General features: G+C 38.4%; 1 protein-coding gene across 1 annotated transcript; it reads right to left on the bottom strand.

Annotated features, from left to right (window-relative positions):
• Nucleotides 1-4,069: 4,069 nt before the first annotated feature.
• On the bottom strand, nucleotides 4,070-4,672 carry LOC126665977 (uncharacterized). The gene is made up of 2 exons (XM_050358927.1): nucleotides 4,282-4,672; nucleotides 4,070-4,239 (listed from the first exon to the last, which is right to left on the bottom strand). Exons 1-2 carry the CDS (start codon nucleotides 4,670-4,672, stop codon nucleotides 4,070-4,072), a joined length of 561 nt encoding a protein of 186 aa, XP_050214884.1.
• Nucleotides 4,673-17,879: the final 13,207 nt, after the last annotated feature.

Below are 17,879 nucleotides of genomic sequence, written 5' to 3'. Positions count from 1 at the left end.
CCCTCGCATCGCAATGCAAGAGTCGACGTTCCTACAAAGGCTCTCTTCTAGAAGTTCTAAAGCAGATAGATGGCATTTGTCAATGTAACGACTCTTTTATCCCTTTCCGGAAGGAGTTGAAAACATATAGAGTTGACGTGGAAGTCCGTCTTGAAATCTGAAATATGATTTAGCATGGCGGCTGTATCTAGTGAAAGGAGTTTCCACTAGACTGGTTATTGGAGATTTGATTAAGCGAAGGAGTTTCACTTAATCAGATTTGCTTCTTTTTAGGTCTAGCCCATAAATAAGGTACATATATACTTCAAAATGTATAACAAAAGACGTTAAAGCGCATTAAAAACACTCTAGAACATATGAGTATTTTACTCCTATCAAACCTCCTCACACTGAATCTTTGCATGTCCCCAAGCAAGAAATGAACTAACGCAAAATACGACGTTAACTAATGATGGCGATTTTAAACAAGCATCAACAAGGAACTCCCAATCAACAATAGCTCAAATGCAATCGTCTAATATTAACAACTACTAGCGATGCAAACAAATGATGAATGCTATTACAATAACATACTTTGATGGCAACTAGACTACACTTGCATTGGCTTAGGGTTCTTGTTGAACAATTCAAGTCACTAAGACCATCTATAGGACATGCATGACTTTGTCAAGTGATAAAAGGACAATGTGGCATAGCAAACATAGGCATCAAATAAAGCATATTAATTCTCACAAGATTCACTCTAATACACAAATGTTTGGGGTGCACAAATTAAGGCTCAAAGAATACGCTAATTCACCAAAGGCTTGCTCTTAGTCCGATTTTCCACTATTTAGTTCGGTAATAAATCACTATCATATGGGCTTCTATTCGGGTTGTAACTTGACTAGGGGTTAAGGGGTAGGTAAAGAGGGATAAATTCGCTACAAAAATTGACTTGGCAACTAAATTATTGATCACACTTTTTGTCTAACTTGGAATTTTCTTGCACAATTGAACTTCTTCTTCATTTTCATGCCTTCTATTCAATTTTCTTTTCTTTTTGCTCTTTTTCTTTGTTTTTTCTACTTTTCTGAATTTTTCTTTATTCTTTCTTTTTTTTGTTTTTTTTTCTTAAGGCACAATTTTACTTCTTTTGTTCATTTTTTTTCCTATCCTTCAAGTTAGACAAACTTCTTAATTATTATGAGTCATTCAACTCACATTTTTGGGGTATTTTAAAGGGGTAAATATTTGAAAGGATGGTGTATCAAAGTGTGTTAAAATTTCAAAGAAATTGGTCTAAAGCTCAAAGGGTGAAATCTAGTGGTTAAAGGTAAGCATTTAAGTGGTCTTAAGAAAAATGGTGATCCTAATGCCATACACATTTAGCAATAGATACCCAACTATATAGTCTTAAATGGACATCGAGCAAGTTCTAGGAATATATCTACACAACACACAAGAAATGCATTTATTACTCAATCATTTTTTGAAAAACATATGGTGTTATGCAAGTGCTTAATTCCTATGTTATCATGCCAATCATGCACATTTATGTTCACAAATGACACAAAATTTTCAAAAACCGTACATCATGAATCCACATCTCAAAACAATTATCATGCTCACAATTGTTTTCACCAAAGAACATTTTCACCCAAATCCCATCAAACATGTCATATGAATTGCATTTCATTAAGCAAGCATCACTTGGAACTGTCTAAACTAGAAAACGCATTCATGCCAAAAATCACAAACATCCATTTCATTCACTAACAAGCTTAGAACAAAGATTTAGCGGAGGCGACTTGACAACTTAACCACTAAAACAACAAACAAACAAACTAAAGCATAAAACAAGATGAATTCCAACTAAACGACATACAATTGACTAACCCTCCTCACACTATTTCGAACTTAGTCCCTAAGCAAGAAACATAAAAAAAATATTGTATGAGTTGAGTTAGAGAAATGCAAATCTTGTTTAGTCGAACGCAGGAGGTTCGGGGGATGGACTTGGAGATGGATAGGGCGTCCCCCCTTGGGCATTGAAATAATCACGCAATTTCTCCTCATGACGCCTTTGTCGGTCTTGAAGCTTCTTTTGCTTATACTCCATACGCATCCACATCTTTCGTTGATCCTCCATAAAACGGAGTAGCACCGCTTCAAAATAATTTTCTCCACCAACATTAGGAGCGGGTTGCTCCCATTGCACATCTTCCGGCACTCCTCCTCCCTCGGTGCTTATTCCGGCCGCTTCGCTTCCCTTCCTTCTCACACTTTCCTTTTTCTTCATAGGTGTGGGATCCTCCCTTGGCAGATTTCCGTCAAAAGGAAATGCCTCACCGGGTTGCGCTTCTTCCCAATCATTTTGAATGTATTTGGCCACTATTCGGCCCTTTTTTACAAACTCACCTGTAGTAAGATGATCCACATCTATTAACTTGGGAGATACAATTTTGTAGCGGCTCTCGTCAAACTCTGGATCCTTCTGCGCCAATTGCAACACAAACCAACCATAACCTATCTTGTTTTACTTGTGAGTAATTTTTTGCAACATTTTCATGAACCGATAAGCCACATTCACTTGCACATCGTCCGAAAGGGGATTCGTGATGACATTGAGGATGAGAAAGTCTCCTCTAGCTAGCTTGTTGTACTCGTTCCTCCCGCAATATGCATGTCTATACCACTTGAGTAGCACCACCGCTATAATATACTGGATTTCATTCAACTAAGAGTGATGTGTATCAAAACACGCTTTTCCCGACACTGCATTACAATCCTTGTTGTCATTATAATTCTCATAGGATGGGATATACTTAATCTCATCATTCGGCATATCATACTCATCGCACAAGTTTTTCAATGTAAACACCAACTCTTTTCCCCCTAGTCGGTAAGAGATGTCCGTGTCGGAATTGGGCAGCTCTTTGAGTGTAGTGAAAAACTCTAAGGTGAGCGTTTCACAAAACTCATGTGGCGAAACCGCCATCTTCCTCAACTCCAACCAATCAAGATATTGCTCTAATCCCCCCTTAATTTTTAATTTCTCCATAGACTCCCAATGAATGGCATAGTGATCGGAAATCCCTCTTTTCTTGAGCTTCTTATAATGTTCTCCTTCTTCTACCGACCGAATCTCAAATGGCGCTTCAAATTGAGTAGTTTGAGCGCCCGGAGTGTTAACTTTGATGGTCCTCGTGCCAGAGGCGGTAGTCTTTCGGGAAGAGCGGAAGGCACGTAGAGGTTGGTCATCTTCAAGAGTAGGGTTGGATGCTTGTGCGTTTGATCTTGTGGTTCGAGACATGTTCAGTAGGGAAAAGAGTAGTCCAAAGTGAAGTGGGAATGTAATTTGGGTGGCTTTTGGTGGTTGCTAAGTGTGGTGGAATTTTTGGTGGAAGAGAGAAATTGAAGCTTTTTGGCTATGGAAGATTGGTAGATTAGGAAAAGAAATATGGGGAAAATGAAGTGTTGGGTGGCTATTTAAGGTTAAGAAACAAATTTGAATTTGAATACTCTAAGATGATGCCAACTCATCAATCTTTGTGTTTTGTGCTTCTTATGAAAGGCTAAGATCAAGCCACCTCATCAATCCAAGGGCTTTAATGATGGACCAATAGGAAAATTTCAATCCCTCCTCTTAAAGTTGGTTTGCACGGATCGAGATATGCTTGGTCTTTGTGTTGCTCGATCCGTGCAAAAAGCTGGAAAACAATCTGCTCCCCATTTTAATTATACATGATTCATGGTGCATCCCAACTTATCCAAGGGTGCACGAATCGTGCAATGCACAGAAGGAAGCTTCTAAATTTTTCTTTTTTTCTTGTCTCCTACACACCACAACCAAATCACACCGGCGTTTTCTTGAACGAAACAAAGAAAAATACGGAAAATAAACAAACAACATAAACACTAAAAATTACAAACAAACAACGAAAAGTGAAAGCACTAAAACGAACCTCTTGGGATTGCCTCCCAAGAGCGCTTGTTTCAAGTCGAAAGCTCGATCGTTATTCCTTCAAGCTCAAGTAGGGGGGTCGAGATAACATTGCTCCCAAATTTGATCCATTAAAGGTCTCAACTAAGGCTTGCAACGGCGTACGTTGACCTTGAACGTTTCACCCCCTTGATTCTCTAACTCAATGGCACCATGATCCGCCACACTCCGAATCTTAAATGGCCCACTCCATCGGGAATTAAGCTTGCCCGGAAACAATCTCAACCTCGAATTATAGACCAAAACATAGTTCCCTACTTCAAAAGTTTTGGGAAAATTGTGGGCATCATGCTAACACTTTATCGTCTCCTTATAGAGCTTTGCATTCTCATATGCCGATAACCGCAATTCCTCCATTTCATTCAATTCCAACAAGTGTTTCTCCCCCGCCGCTTTAAGATCAAAGTTCAAATTTTTAATCGCCCAAAAGGCCTGGTGCTCCAACTCCAAGGGTAAATGGCATGCTTTCCCATATATAATGCAATAAGGGGTCATACCAAATGGCGTTTTAAATGCCGTGTGATATGCCCACAAAGCATCATCAAGTTTCAAACTCCAATCCTTGCGAGTGCCATTCACCGTCTTCTCTAATATCGGCTTCAATTCCCGGTTGGAGACCTCAACTTGCCCACTTGTTTGCGGATGGTAGGGGGTAGCAACCCGGTGATACACATTATACTTCTTCATTAAAGCATCGAATTACCGTCGCTAATAATAATCCGCTGGGTACCGAACCTATTCATCAACCTCTTAAGAAACCGCTAAACCACTTTGGCGACATTAGTAGGTAAAGTCTCCGCTTCCACCCATTTTGAAACATAGCACACACTGACTAGAATATATTGGTTCCCATGCGACATCGGGAATTGCCCCATTAAGTCAATCCCCCATACATCAAAAATCTCTACCTCTTGCACGGAAGTCAAGGGCATCTCATCCCTTATTAGAAATGTTTCCAACCCGTTGGCACCTATCACAATGGCTTACGAAGTCCTTTACATCACGAAACAAGGTAGGCCAAAGAATCCGCTCTCTAACACCTTAGCGGCGGTTCTCGCCACTCCATAATGACCGGCATAGTCGGATGTATGACAAGCACTCAAGATGGACAACATCTCTTTCAAAGCAACACATCTCCTCAACATCCCGTCTCCACATTCCTTAAATAAATATGGTTCATCCCAAAGAATCTCTTGGTATCAAAAGGAACTACTTCATTTGATGGTGTGTTAAATTCGGGGGCATCACATTGGAAGAAAAAAAATTAGCTATATCGGCATACAATGGAGTTTCCACTTCCCGAATCATCATAAGTGTGTCGTCCGGAAACCACTCATTAATCTCCATAGCAAAAGGAATTGGCTCCAGATTCTCAAATCTCGATAAGTGGTCCGCTACCACATTCTCCGTGCCCTTTTTGTCCCGGATTTCTATTTTGAATTCTTGCATCAAAAGGATCCATCGGATGAGTCTTGACTTTACATCTTGCTTGGTGAAAAGATACTTCAAAGCGGCATGGTCGGTGTAAATGATACACTTGGATCCAAGCAAGTATTGCCAAAATTTATCCAAGGGAAAGACTACCGCTAACATCTCCTTCTCAGTAGTTATATAATTGAGTTGCCCTCCCGCCATGGTGCGGCTTGCATAGTAAACCACATGCACCCGCTTATCCTTTCTTTTCCCCAACACACAACCCAAGGTTTGATCATTCGCATCGCACATAAGCTCAAAGGGCAAACTCCAATCCGGAGATGAAATAATAGGAGCGGTGACAAGCGCCTCCTTTAGCCGCTCAAAAGCAACATGACACTCTTTCGTAAACTCAAAAGGGGCATCCTTCACTAAAAAACTCATTCAGGGCCTCGCAACAGATGAAAAATCCTTGATAAACCGGCGATAGAAGCCCGCATGGCCCAAAAATGCCCGCACTCCTTTAACCGTGCCCGGAGCAACTAACTTCTTGATAACCTCCGTCTTCGCTCTATCAACCTCAATATCGGCTTCTGATATCTTATGCCCAAGTACAATCCCCTCTTCAACCATAAAATGACATTTTTCCCAATTTAGCACTAGGTTGGTCTCCTCACATCGTGCCAACACATGCTTAAGATTTTCCAAACAACCAGCAAAAGAATCGCCAAAAATAGAAAAATCATCCGTAAATACCTCCATTATATCCTCCACCATGTCATTGAAGATTGAGGTCATACAACATTGAAAAGTTGCGGGGGCATTGCACAATCCAAAAGGCATCAGCCTATAAGCAAAAGTATTGTAGGGACAAGTGAAGGTCGTCTTTTCTAAGTCCTCTGGGAAGATGAGTATTTTATTATACCTGGAGTACCCGTCGAGAAATCAATAGTTCTTATGGCCCGCCACTCTTCTAAGCATTTGATCAATGAATGGTAATGGAAAGTGGTCCTTTCGAGTCTCCGCATTAAGCTTTCGGTAATCAAAACACACACTCCATCCCATCACCGTTCGGTTTGAGAATTGCTCCCCCTTATCATTTTCCACAACGGTCATACCACCATTCTTGGGCACACATTGGATAGGGTTCACCCATTCGCTATCCGAGATAGGATAGATGATCCCGGCATCTAATAGCTTCACTATCTCCTTGTGCACTACCTCCTTCATGTTGGGGTTTAACCTTCTTTGTCTTTGAGTGCACTTCTTTGAATCATCTTCAAGGTGGATCTTATGCACCACCACTTGAGGACTTATCCCTCGAATGTCGAAGATTTTCCATCCCATAACCAAAATATGTCGCTTCACAACTTGCACCACCCGCTTCTCTTGAGCCTCCGTAAGTTTGTTAGAAATGATGATGGGAAACGTCTTGTTTTCTCCCAATAAGGTATACCGGATATGAGGAGGTAGAGGTTTCATCTCAACTTGGGGTGGTACCTCGGAAGATGGAGGTGTGACTCCCCCATTCTCAATCAAAACCTCCGGAATAGGTTCATTTTAATCATTGTACTCATCTTCGGGTTCATCAAATTTAAAAACAACTCGCTTTACTTAAAAAAATTCCAGATTTGTCACCTCTGTGCATTGCACGATCCGTGCAACTTGACATAAAGGTGTCGCACAAATCGTGCATGCATCAGCTCAACAAACTGTTTCTCCGTCTTTTCTTACACGACCCGAGGAATTAAAATTTAGAGGTTGCTCGATTCGTGCAACAGCTTGAAGTCCTCCGTTTCATGCACTCTCAACTCCTAACCTCGGTTCAATACTTCCAAGTTTGCTTCGAGTTGTTCTTCCATAATTTCGTCAACTAGATCCACTCTCATGCAATCTTCCTCCTCGATGGTACCCCTCATGACTTTCTTCATATCAAATTCAACCGTATCTTCATCAATTCTTAAAGTCAACTTCCCACCGTGCACATGAATCAAAGCTCTCCCGGTGTTCATAAGGGGTCGCCCTAAGATCATTGGGTATTCCTTGTCGACCGCATAATCCAAGATAACAAAGTCAACCGGGAGTATGAACTTATCAATCTTTACAAGCACATCCTCAACAATCCCATAAGGCCTCTTCAATGAGTGATCCGCTAGTTGGAGTACCATTGAGGTGTTCTTAATGGTTTGATCCCCAAATAGCGTCCTAAAAAGAGTTAAAGGCATGAGATTTATACTAGCTCCCAAGTCTCGTAAGCAATTAATTGAACTCATATTTCCAATAGAGGTTTAGAAAACTCTCTGGGTCGTTTAACTTAGCCGGTAGATCGCTCGAGATAATTGAGCTACAAACTTCCGAAACGGAAATTGTTGAGCCATTATCCCAACTCTGCTTCTTGGTGATGATGTCCTTTAAAAACTTAGCATATTGGGGCATCTCCCATAGTGCATCCGCTAGGCTTAGGTTGATTTGAAGTTTTTTAAATATCTCAAGAAACTTATGAAACTTTTGATTGCCCGGCGCCTTTCTTAGCTAGGTTGAGAATGGTACCTTAGGCACAAAAGGTGGAAGTGGTGGTGGTCTAACATATGGCTCTTCAATATCAATAGCCGCCTCCTCACAAGCCTTAGGTAGCTATTAACTTGATCTTGCAACATCAATCACCACTTGAGGCTCATCTTCCTCAATCCTTGGCCTCTTGCCATTAGCTTTTTCAAGGTTCTTGCCACTTCTAAGCTCAACCGCTTTAAGTTGCTCCCTTGGATTATTTTCCGTAGTAGAGGGCAATCCCCCTTAAGGTCTACCTTGAAGTGAAATCGCTATTTGTGATATTTGGGTCTCTAGGATTTGATTAGTGGCGGCTTGGTTCTTGTGAAGTTGCCTATTTTTAAGTTCCATCCTCTCAAGCTTCTCCATCAACTTGTTCATTTGACTCCTTTCATCCGTGTTTCTTTGGGGTTGAAAACCGGGAGGGTGTTGAGGCCTACTACCAAAATTGTTACCATGACCTTGATTGTTGTGATAATGCGCTTGTTGTTTTGGAGGTCTATTCCCACCTTGGAAGCTTGGTCCCGCTTGTTGAGGCGCTTGAGCATTTCCTTGGCCTTCATTGTTTCTCCATCCAAAATTTGGGTGATTCCTCCACCCGGGGTTGTAGGTGTTAGAATAAGGATCATTAGCTTGCCTTTGATCCCCAATGTAGTTTACTTGCTCACTCAAAGCTTGCCCCGTGACTAAGCATTCTCCCCCCGAATGGTTGTAATCACCACATAATTCACATCCTATTTGCACATAGGCCACCGGCGCGTTTCTTGGAGCAACTTGTTTCTTGAGGGCGTCTACTTGGGCTTGGAGTGAAGCATTTGTTGCTTTTGTGGCTTCCATTTCTCTCACTTGGTCATGAGTCATCACCGATTTTTGACTAGGTGGTGCTTTTCTATCTCTGGGAGCCCATGTACTACTAACGATTGCCAACTTTTCTACCAAATCAAGAGCTTCTTCATATGTTTTCTGCACTAACAATTCGCCTGACGCCGCATCAATAGTGGCTCTAGTATTAATAGTTGTCCCAACATAGAATATTTGAATAACATGCTCTCTATTAAGCCGATGATGTGGGACGCTCCTTTGTAAATCCTTGAACCGCTCCCATGCCTCATAAAGTGACTCCCATTCAAATTGAACAAACTCAAGTATATCCTTAGTCAACTTGGTGGTCTTGCCATGAAGGAAGTAGTTGTTGAGAAACGCTTGAGCCAACTCCCTCCAATTTTGAATTGACTCGTTAGGTAGAGAACGGAGCCATAAACTAGCCTTGTCCCTCAAAGAGAATAGGAACATCTGGAGCTTGATTTAATCCGCGATTATCCCATGAAGCTTGAAAGTATTTAGCACGCTCAAGAACTTGGCAATATATGCATTGGGATCCTCATGAATCAACAAATAGAAAGAACATCGGTTCTCTAATAGTTGTATGGTACTCGGCTTGATTTCAAAAGTCGCCGCTTGAACCTACATCGCAAAACACCCAAACGTGGCATTGTCCACATCCTGCAAGAAGAACTCGCCCAAAGTTTGTCTTGGTTGATTTTGCACTTGTGGGTGCACATTAGGGCTATCCTCCCTTGGGCGTTCTTGATGCCTTTTTCGGTTCACATTCTCAAGCGGAGGAGGAGGTGGATGATATTGTTGTCCTTCTCCTTCCGCAATAGGATTGAACCACTCTTCTTCCTCATAATCATGCTCGTCACCTTCCATAACTACGGGGATACAGGCTCTTCTTCTCACACCTCTTCCGAAGGTACCAAAATTGTCTTGAAAAGGTTCGAGCGGAAGATTGACGCGTCGTGTATTGTGCATGCACTAAGGTTAATTCTCTATACAAGCAAAAACAAGAAAACCGAGCGTAAACCACGAAAAGCAAAAATGAACAATAAAAATAAAAACAGAAAGTAAGGCTAACTCGACTGAAATTCAAAATGATCTCAATCAATTAAATGCAACCTCGATCCCCGCAACGGCGCCAAAACCTAGTTAGCAAAAATGCCAACTTGTAATACTCGACAAGTCGAGGTCGATTCCACAGAGACAAGAGGTTTAAAGTGAATGAGATATTACTTTGATTTTCAATTCAGAAAGCAAACAAGAGATTGGTTTTGATTATCAACTATGGAACTAAATTTAACAACAATTAATTAAACTGATATGGAAGCAACAATAAAACGACTAATTGAAAAGAGGGTTTAAAACAATAATTAAAAGCGCCTAAGGGTTGCTACTCATGCCAAGCAATTCCTAGGTAGATAGGTCGGGAATACGGGTATTGGCTCGGGTCAAGTCATTCTAATGTATCCAAATCCGCTCTCTCGAGCCGGAAGTAGAATAACCGACAATTGATTAACGAGGCGAAATCCAACTCACTCTGGCGCAATTGGATGTCAACTACATCAATCAATCCGATTAATTCGCTAAATCAAACAACAGCTAAATCCCTAAATCACTCTCGTGCATCTAGGTCTTAAGCTCATTCTTAACTAGGTCTATTTGATTAGTTTAACTCTCGCCCTCACTAATCAAACACTAATCAAAGATTAAGAGATCAAATTAATCTAGGAATTAAGACTAATAAGCACAACAAAACCCTAACCCGTACAACCCTAACCAATCATCTAGCAATCACATAAAGTAATCATAACAACCCCTAGACTAGGAGTTTAGCTATTCATAATTAAACTTAAAGAAGTAACTAAGCAATAACTAATTAACATAACTAAAGTGAAAATGATTACCATAAATAGCAATGAAGAGCAACAACTCATAAGATAATGAAGATTCAAAAGTAATAAAAGCCAGCATTCGATAGATAAATCTTGTTCTACAAACAAATAAAAGTTTCACACCAACAACAATGGTGGAAACTATGGAGCTCTATTCCCTAGAAAGATATTAACTAATTGAGAGAGGCAACACAAAAGGAATCGAATAATTTGACAAATGTTGCATACGCTGATTTTAAACATAAAGTGGTACTTATAGTGTTTTCAAAAAGGAAATAAAAAACATCCTACAAAATGAGTGTTGGGCCAAAAGAGGAAGTGTGCATAAGCCTTGTCCTTTTTTTCAGATTTCGAAATTCAGCTTTTACCCTTTGCACGATCCGTGCAAGTCTAATTTTTCAAGGTTGCACAAATCTTGCAACATCTCTGGGAGCAATCTGCTTCCTATCCTAATTATGCACGATTCGTGAAAGTCTGTGAGGGGTTGTTGCACGATTCGTGCAACCCTCAGACTTCGCGAAGTCCTCGATTCTTTCACTCCCGTCTTTGCTCCTTGCTTGCTTTCCTTGATTCTTCCTCTTTTAACACCAAAAATGCCCCATAACCCTCTATTATCCTGAAAAGCTTTAGCACACAAATAAGGTACATATACACTTCAAAATGTATAACAAAAGAAGTTAAAGCGTATTAAAAACACTATAGAATATAGGAGTATTTTACTCCTATCGTTGCAAACTTGGAGAATTAAAATGTAATTAGGCGTAAATAGCCTATAAAATCCAATGAAATTGTAATCTAAGTCTAGAAATTGGACTAATAGCCATATCTTAGAAATTTATGCGCCAATTTGCAAGTTTTATGGACTGAAATTGACCATACCCAAACCCATAGGGTCCCAAGAGTCGTTTTTAATACTTTCGAGCCCCAAATAACACTTTTAGACATAATTATCACTTAATTAATTAGTTAAAACGAATTTAAAAAGTAAAAACCTACGGTAAATAATTTAGACCTAATCCTAATCCTAAAAATCTATCACTTAACTCTCTTTAACAATTGTTGTATATCTAGAATTCTAACTAAGAGAATTTAAAATCAACTTTACCTCTAGCTAACCCTAGGTCACCCCTAACCACTATAAATAGAAACCCTTAATCAGCCTAGCCAAAAGGCAGCATACAAACCCTAGAAATTAGACAGTAAAATTCGGCCACCACACACACACACACACACTAAAATCCAGTCCTGAAACACTAAGAACGCTTTGATTCTCCAAGAACGCAAGTCCTGCTCAGTTTCGAAGCTGGATTCCGCATCCACTTCGCCAGTAAACGAGCCAAGGACTCAGACCGGTAATTCTGAGGACCCTCAATATTATTCCTTTGATTTTTCCATTAAATTGTACACCATAAATATCATAGTTGCTGTGATTGTGTGTTTTAGGGTGTATGTTAGCTTATGTGTTAATTTTAGCCATGAAATTGCCATAATTAACTTAACCATTAAATTGCTAAATTGCTATGAAATCGATAAAAAAGCATGTCAATGATTGATTTAATGTAGCTCTTAGGATGCATGTTAGATGCAATTTTAAGTTTGTTTGCCATGATAATTCGAAATTCGAAGTTGCTGCCCAAAAAACAATTTTATCTATATGAGCTTTAAACACTCTGATTATGCTATATTTGGATTCCTTGTTCGATTTTATGCGCTTTTGACTACTTTTGCAAGAAAAACGGAGTTGAAACTGGTGAGAACGAAGCAAAACAAAAAGACCCTTGAATTTGTCGATGAACCGCCGCCGCCGCCTTTATAACTGACAGCGCCACCAAACAAACCGGCAGTGCCGCCACATCATCCTTCCGGCGCCGGAAGTTTAAGCTAGCGCCGTGCTCCTCCTTCGACAGCTCTCATATTCGCTCCCAAATCCTCCAAACTTCGATCTGAACTACAAAACGTGTTTTCGGGCTCATCTAGACTCCAAATTAGGCCCAGTTTGAACCTAGCCATAGATAATTTAGTCCTGATAGAGTCATATGCGCCTGAAATGTGTTTACTGCTTTTATCCATATTTATTTACAGCTTTCATATCCTGTGAACTGCATATACTATTTAGATAAGATATAATACGAATATGTCCAATAAATAAAGTCAGTAACAGATAAGCCAAGCACAAGAGTCGCGGGGAGGTCCTCAAACCCTAGTCTTTGATCTGATGCATGATAGTCTTACCAGAGGCGAGTAAGGCAATCTAGTCGGTTAAAAGGCATTCCTAGTTGAACTAGGAGGCGACTCCATTTTTCAAACCATTTCCAGATCGAGAAGTCAGCCATAAGCCTTGGGCGAGCGACCCCCGAACCCCGCTCTGCTCACAATTATGTTGGGTAATTTCCTAGAGGGTAGTGTCTAAGCTTAATACATGTGGGCTGAGTCATTGGTTTTGGTAGTAACCGGTTTAAGGCTCCCATAGACAGATATACTTATGATAAGTCTCCTCAATCACGAGTACAAACGACCGAGGTACTGGGCTGTGACTAATACTGCTCCGCATAAGATGCTCTGGGCAATGGAGTATAAGGCTAGAGCATGAGATCGGCTATGAGTATCGGGGCTTTATAGGGACTCCTGGAGAATAGGTGAATATGTCTGGAAAATAAAATCGATGATTGAGAAGGCGAAAGCCGTGCGGTTTAGGTCCATGGCAACCGTTTTTGAAAACAATTCTGAAAATGTTTTTATGTTTATATTTTAAAAACAGTTGATTTTAATTTCTAGTGGAGTCGCCACTATGTGCGGAGCGGGGTTTGGGGGTCGCTCGCCCAAGGCTTATGGTTGACTTATGGATCTGGAAATGGTTTGAAAAATGGAGTCGCCACCTAGTTCAACTAGGAAATGCCTTTTAACCGACTAGATAACCATACTCGCCTCCGGTAAGATTATAAAGCATCAGACCAAAGACTAGGTTTCGTGGACCTCCCCGAGACTCTTGTGCTTGACTTATTTGTTACCGGCTTTATTTACTAGAAATATTCGCATTTATCTCATCTCAACAGTACATGCAGTTCACATGATATGAAAGCTATAAATAAACATGTATGAAAGCAGTAAACACGTTTGACGTGCATATGACTCGATCTGGACTGGCATTTGAGGCAAGTAGCAAGTACTCCTAAGCATACATCTAACCTTAGAGGTTCTAGCAAATAGTCATAAGTTTGGCTAGTTTGGATATTTTACATGCACAAAGCCTAAACCGGATGTAAAAGTGAGATTAATTGATTTTATTAGGTGCGTCTTGAAAAACCTATACAACTGTTACTATGTTTTTGTATTAGTCCTATGATGTCTAAGTGATGGGCTGGAATTGCATTAATGGGCCAATTTTAAGTAATTAGTCCTTTAACCGGTTATTATTTGATTTTGAATGCTTTTGAAAAGAGGTAAACAGTGTTGGCATGATCAGGGGCAGTTTGATATACATACAAGGTTATGAATACTTTTTAACCTCGTTGACTTTTGAGCGTCTGGCACTCGTGCGGATTTTGACGATCAGTCTGGTCCGAATGGGCTCTCAGTCAGATCATGAGAGTGGTGTGTCTCGTCAATTCGGTTTTACTAGTTTGATCCGGAGTTGATTCCGAGTTCAGGTTAGCCCAGAATTGGCTCTAGAAGTTGCTGGTTTGCTGGGCGTCGAGCTCGTGGGCCCGGTTTATACACTATATTACATATTTGAACTTCTGGGTCTATTTTACATCGAGTCTTGCTCGTTACAATACACCATATGATTCTACACTAGATTATCTACGTCTGGGTTCAAACTGATCCTGATTTGGAGTCCGAATAAGACCGGAAACACGTTTTAAGTTCGGGTCGACGTCTAGAAGCGAATCTGGGAAGAAACGACAGCAAAGAACACTGCTCCAGCTTAAGCTTCCGACGCCGGTAGGATGATGTGGTGGCGCCGCCGGTTTGTTCTGGCAGCGCCGCCGGTTACAGCGGCAGGGGGGATGCAAAAATAGTCAAGACCGCAAAAAAACGAACAAGGAATCTAAAAAAAAATTCATAGTGTTTAAAGCTCATTTAAACAAAAAATTATTCTAGGGCGTCAACTATTTTTAAGGCTTTTTCATGGCAAAAAAAGCTAAAAACACCTGGAAACATGCATTCTAAGAGCATTAAATCGATTAGTTTTCTGGATTTGAGCATAAACACAATTAATAAAGCTAATAAATATGTCTATCATCGAATTTCGTGGCAATTTGGCAATCAAAATATTAAGTCTACCATGACAATTTTTATGGCAAAAATTAACAAATAAGCTAAACATATATCCTAATTGAATCATGACACATGAAATTCAAAGGAACAAATATAGAGGGTCATCAGAATTACAGGTCTGAGTCCTTGGCTCCTTTACTAGCAAAATGGATGCAGAATCCAGCTTCGAGTCTGTGTAGGCTTGCGTTCTTGGAGAATCAAAGCGATCTTAGGTGTTTTTCTTGACTGGATTCAAGTGCGATTTGTGTGTGGTGTGTGTGCAAATATTCGGCCTAGGGTTTGCTAAGGGTGTTTGAATTTTTGGTCTATGATTTTTACCTTTCTGGTCCGACCCTTGACTCAGCTGACTAACAGTAGAATTTATAGGGGAATGATAATGACCTAGGGTTCCCTAGAATCTTTTAGAATATTCTAGGGTTGAAAGTGTGTGAAGTAGTATGCCTTTAGGCATTAGGATTAGCTAGAAACACTATTAAATCAATTAAATTCGTATTAAAGCTCTGATGGCTAAGTAAAGTGCTAAAAATGCATTTTGGTGCCCGAAAATTTTAAAAAAGGCTCCTTGGGCCCTATAGGTAGGGCTGTACAGAAAAAATTCAAACCAACTAAGTCAAACCAATTCAACCAAACCAAACCAAATATTATGGTTTAGAAGATTGGTGGTTTGATTTTGGTTTAAAAAATAGAAAAAAAGTAATTATTGGTCTGGTTTGCGGTTTCAAAAATTATAAACCGCATAAACCAAGCCAATATATACACATACATATATATTTTTATTAAAATTATAAATATTATAACTTAAAAATAAAATTTCTATCACTATTTTGTAAAAGTGTACTTGACAAAATAATATATTTAAATATCATCTAATAAAATAACCATTTGTATATTTATTATCGATAAATAAATTTTATACTTCTATAATATTAAGATATTATATTAATAAAATGTAAAAAATTATGTTATAAAAATCTATAAAATATTGTTTTATTTAGTAGTCATTATTATAGTTTGTTATATAAATATAAACTTCATTTTTATGATGAATAAATATTTTTAGATTTTTAGTTTTTTTTATTTTAGATAAATAAATAATTTTTTGATGATGGTTTAAATTGATTTCAAAGAAAAAATTATCAAACCAAACCAAACCAATTTTGCTGGTTTATAATGTGTGTGGTTTGATTTTGGTTTGGAAATTTGCCAAACCAGTATAGTTGGTTTGGACTAAAATATCAATGATAAACCAGTCAAACCAGACCATGTACACCCCTACCTACAGGTTTGGTTATGGTTAATTTTAGTCCGTCAAACTTGCAAATTGACCCATAAATTTCTATGATATTGCAATTAATCCAATTTCTAGACTTAGATTACAATTTCTTTGGATTTTTATAGGCTAGTTACGCCTAAATATATTTTAATCTTCCAAATTTGCAATTGTGCATAGACTATGCCTGCTTAGATTACAGCAAGTAAATCGAAAGCTCTACCAGGACAGATTTTTCTGGAAATCATCATAGACGCTTTATTTCCTTATCACTTTTTACCTGTCTGAAAAATAGGTGTCTATACGAATTTAATTTTATCTTTAAACATAGTTAAATGAATGATTTCGTCTTTTAAATAAAAATATTGACAAAAATCAAAAAATTAGGACAATTGAAACGATAAAATGTAAAATAGGATAAAATTCACAAATTTTCAACGTCATAATAAAATCGAAAAAGGGTTATAAAGTCGGTATTTTTTTAAAGCATTAGACCTAAAAAAATCAGAACTAGAAATAATTTCGCACTAATATAATTTTATTTCAATCTTATGTGCCATACGAAATGATGTACTCAAAACCTTATTGTTCTCCTTTAAAAAAGAAAAATTAATTATTTGGGTATAAAACAATATAAATTTCTGTTAAACAGTCCAACCAATTTGACTGTGGGAAAGGAATTAACCAACTCAACTCAATAAAATAATGTGTGGGGTGATGAGGACATATATGGGTCATTATCAATGCTAGATTCTTTTGGTCACTACTCAAATAAACAATGTATGTGTGGATTGTTAGGGAAAAGATTTTGATTATCATGATCAGATTCTGGACAAGGAAGCTTATCATCTGCATATTTTAAAACATATTAAACTCATGTCAAGGAAAGATATAGGCCAAACGCATATTTCGATTCTCTTTTCCAACTTGGGACCCTACATTCAACAACATCTATATAAAATCCATTTACTATCCAAAATGACCATAGTAAATCTCTCCGTCTCATTCCGGTAGAAAATGAGACACGTATACTTTTCTCTGAGACGAGTGATATTAATACTATAAAATTTCACCAATTGGATCCTTACATTATAATTATTTGCTAACTGAGTTCCTACTCTATAAATCTATTTAAAATATTTACTTTGATTTAATTAATTAATAAATTAAAATAATTAAGATTTTAAATTAGATTTAAATTTGTTAATAGTCCGAGAGGTTTTAATATCGAAAATGCTAAATAATAGATAACATTAAAAATTAAATTAGATAAAAAATGGCTTAATTAGCAAAAAAAACCTGACCTTTTAGCCCTTTTTCTAGTTTCATCCCCACGCTGCAATGTTGACCAATTCCACCATAAAAAACTAAATTGACTCTTTTTTACTTGAAAAAAATGCTAATTTGATTCTTTATTTTGAGCATAATTTTTAAAAAGCACTTAATGTTATAAAAAAAACAAAAAAAATCATAGCTCTTCCCCATAAATCAAAATAATAATATAATTTATTATTAAATTATTTTTTAAAATTATTTTTTTTTTCAATAAAATATTTTTTTTAAACTTGATCATCTTGCTCAGTGAGGAAGACGAACCAGTGAGGAACACGAGCATAGGTCGTCTTCCTCCATAGAAGATGAACGTGACGAACCCGAA

This window comes from Mercurialis annua, linkage group LG1-X, assembly GCF_937616625.2.
Source record: "Mercurialis annua linkage group LG1-X, ddMerAnnu1.2, whole genome shotgun sequence".
Lineage (NCBI taxonomy): Eukaryota > Viridiplantae > Streptophyta > Magnoliopsida > Malpighiales > Euphorbiaceae > Mercurialis > Mercurialis annua.
The sequence above is the reverse complement of the archived record's forward strand: the minus strand, read 5'-3'. Positions and strand labels throughout refer to the sequence as shown.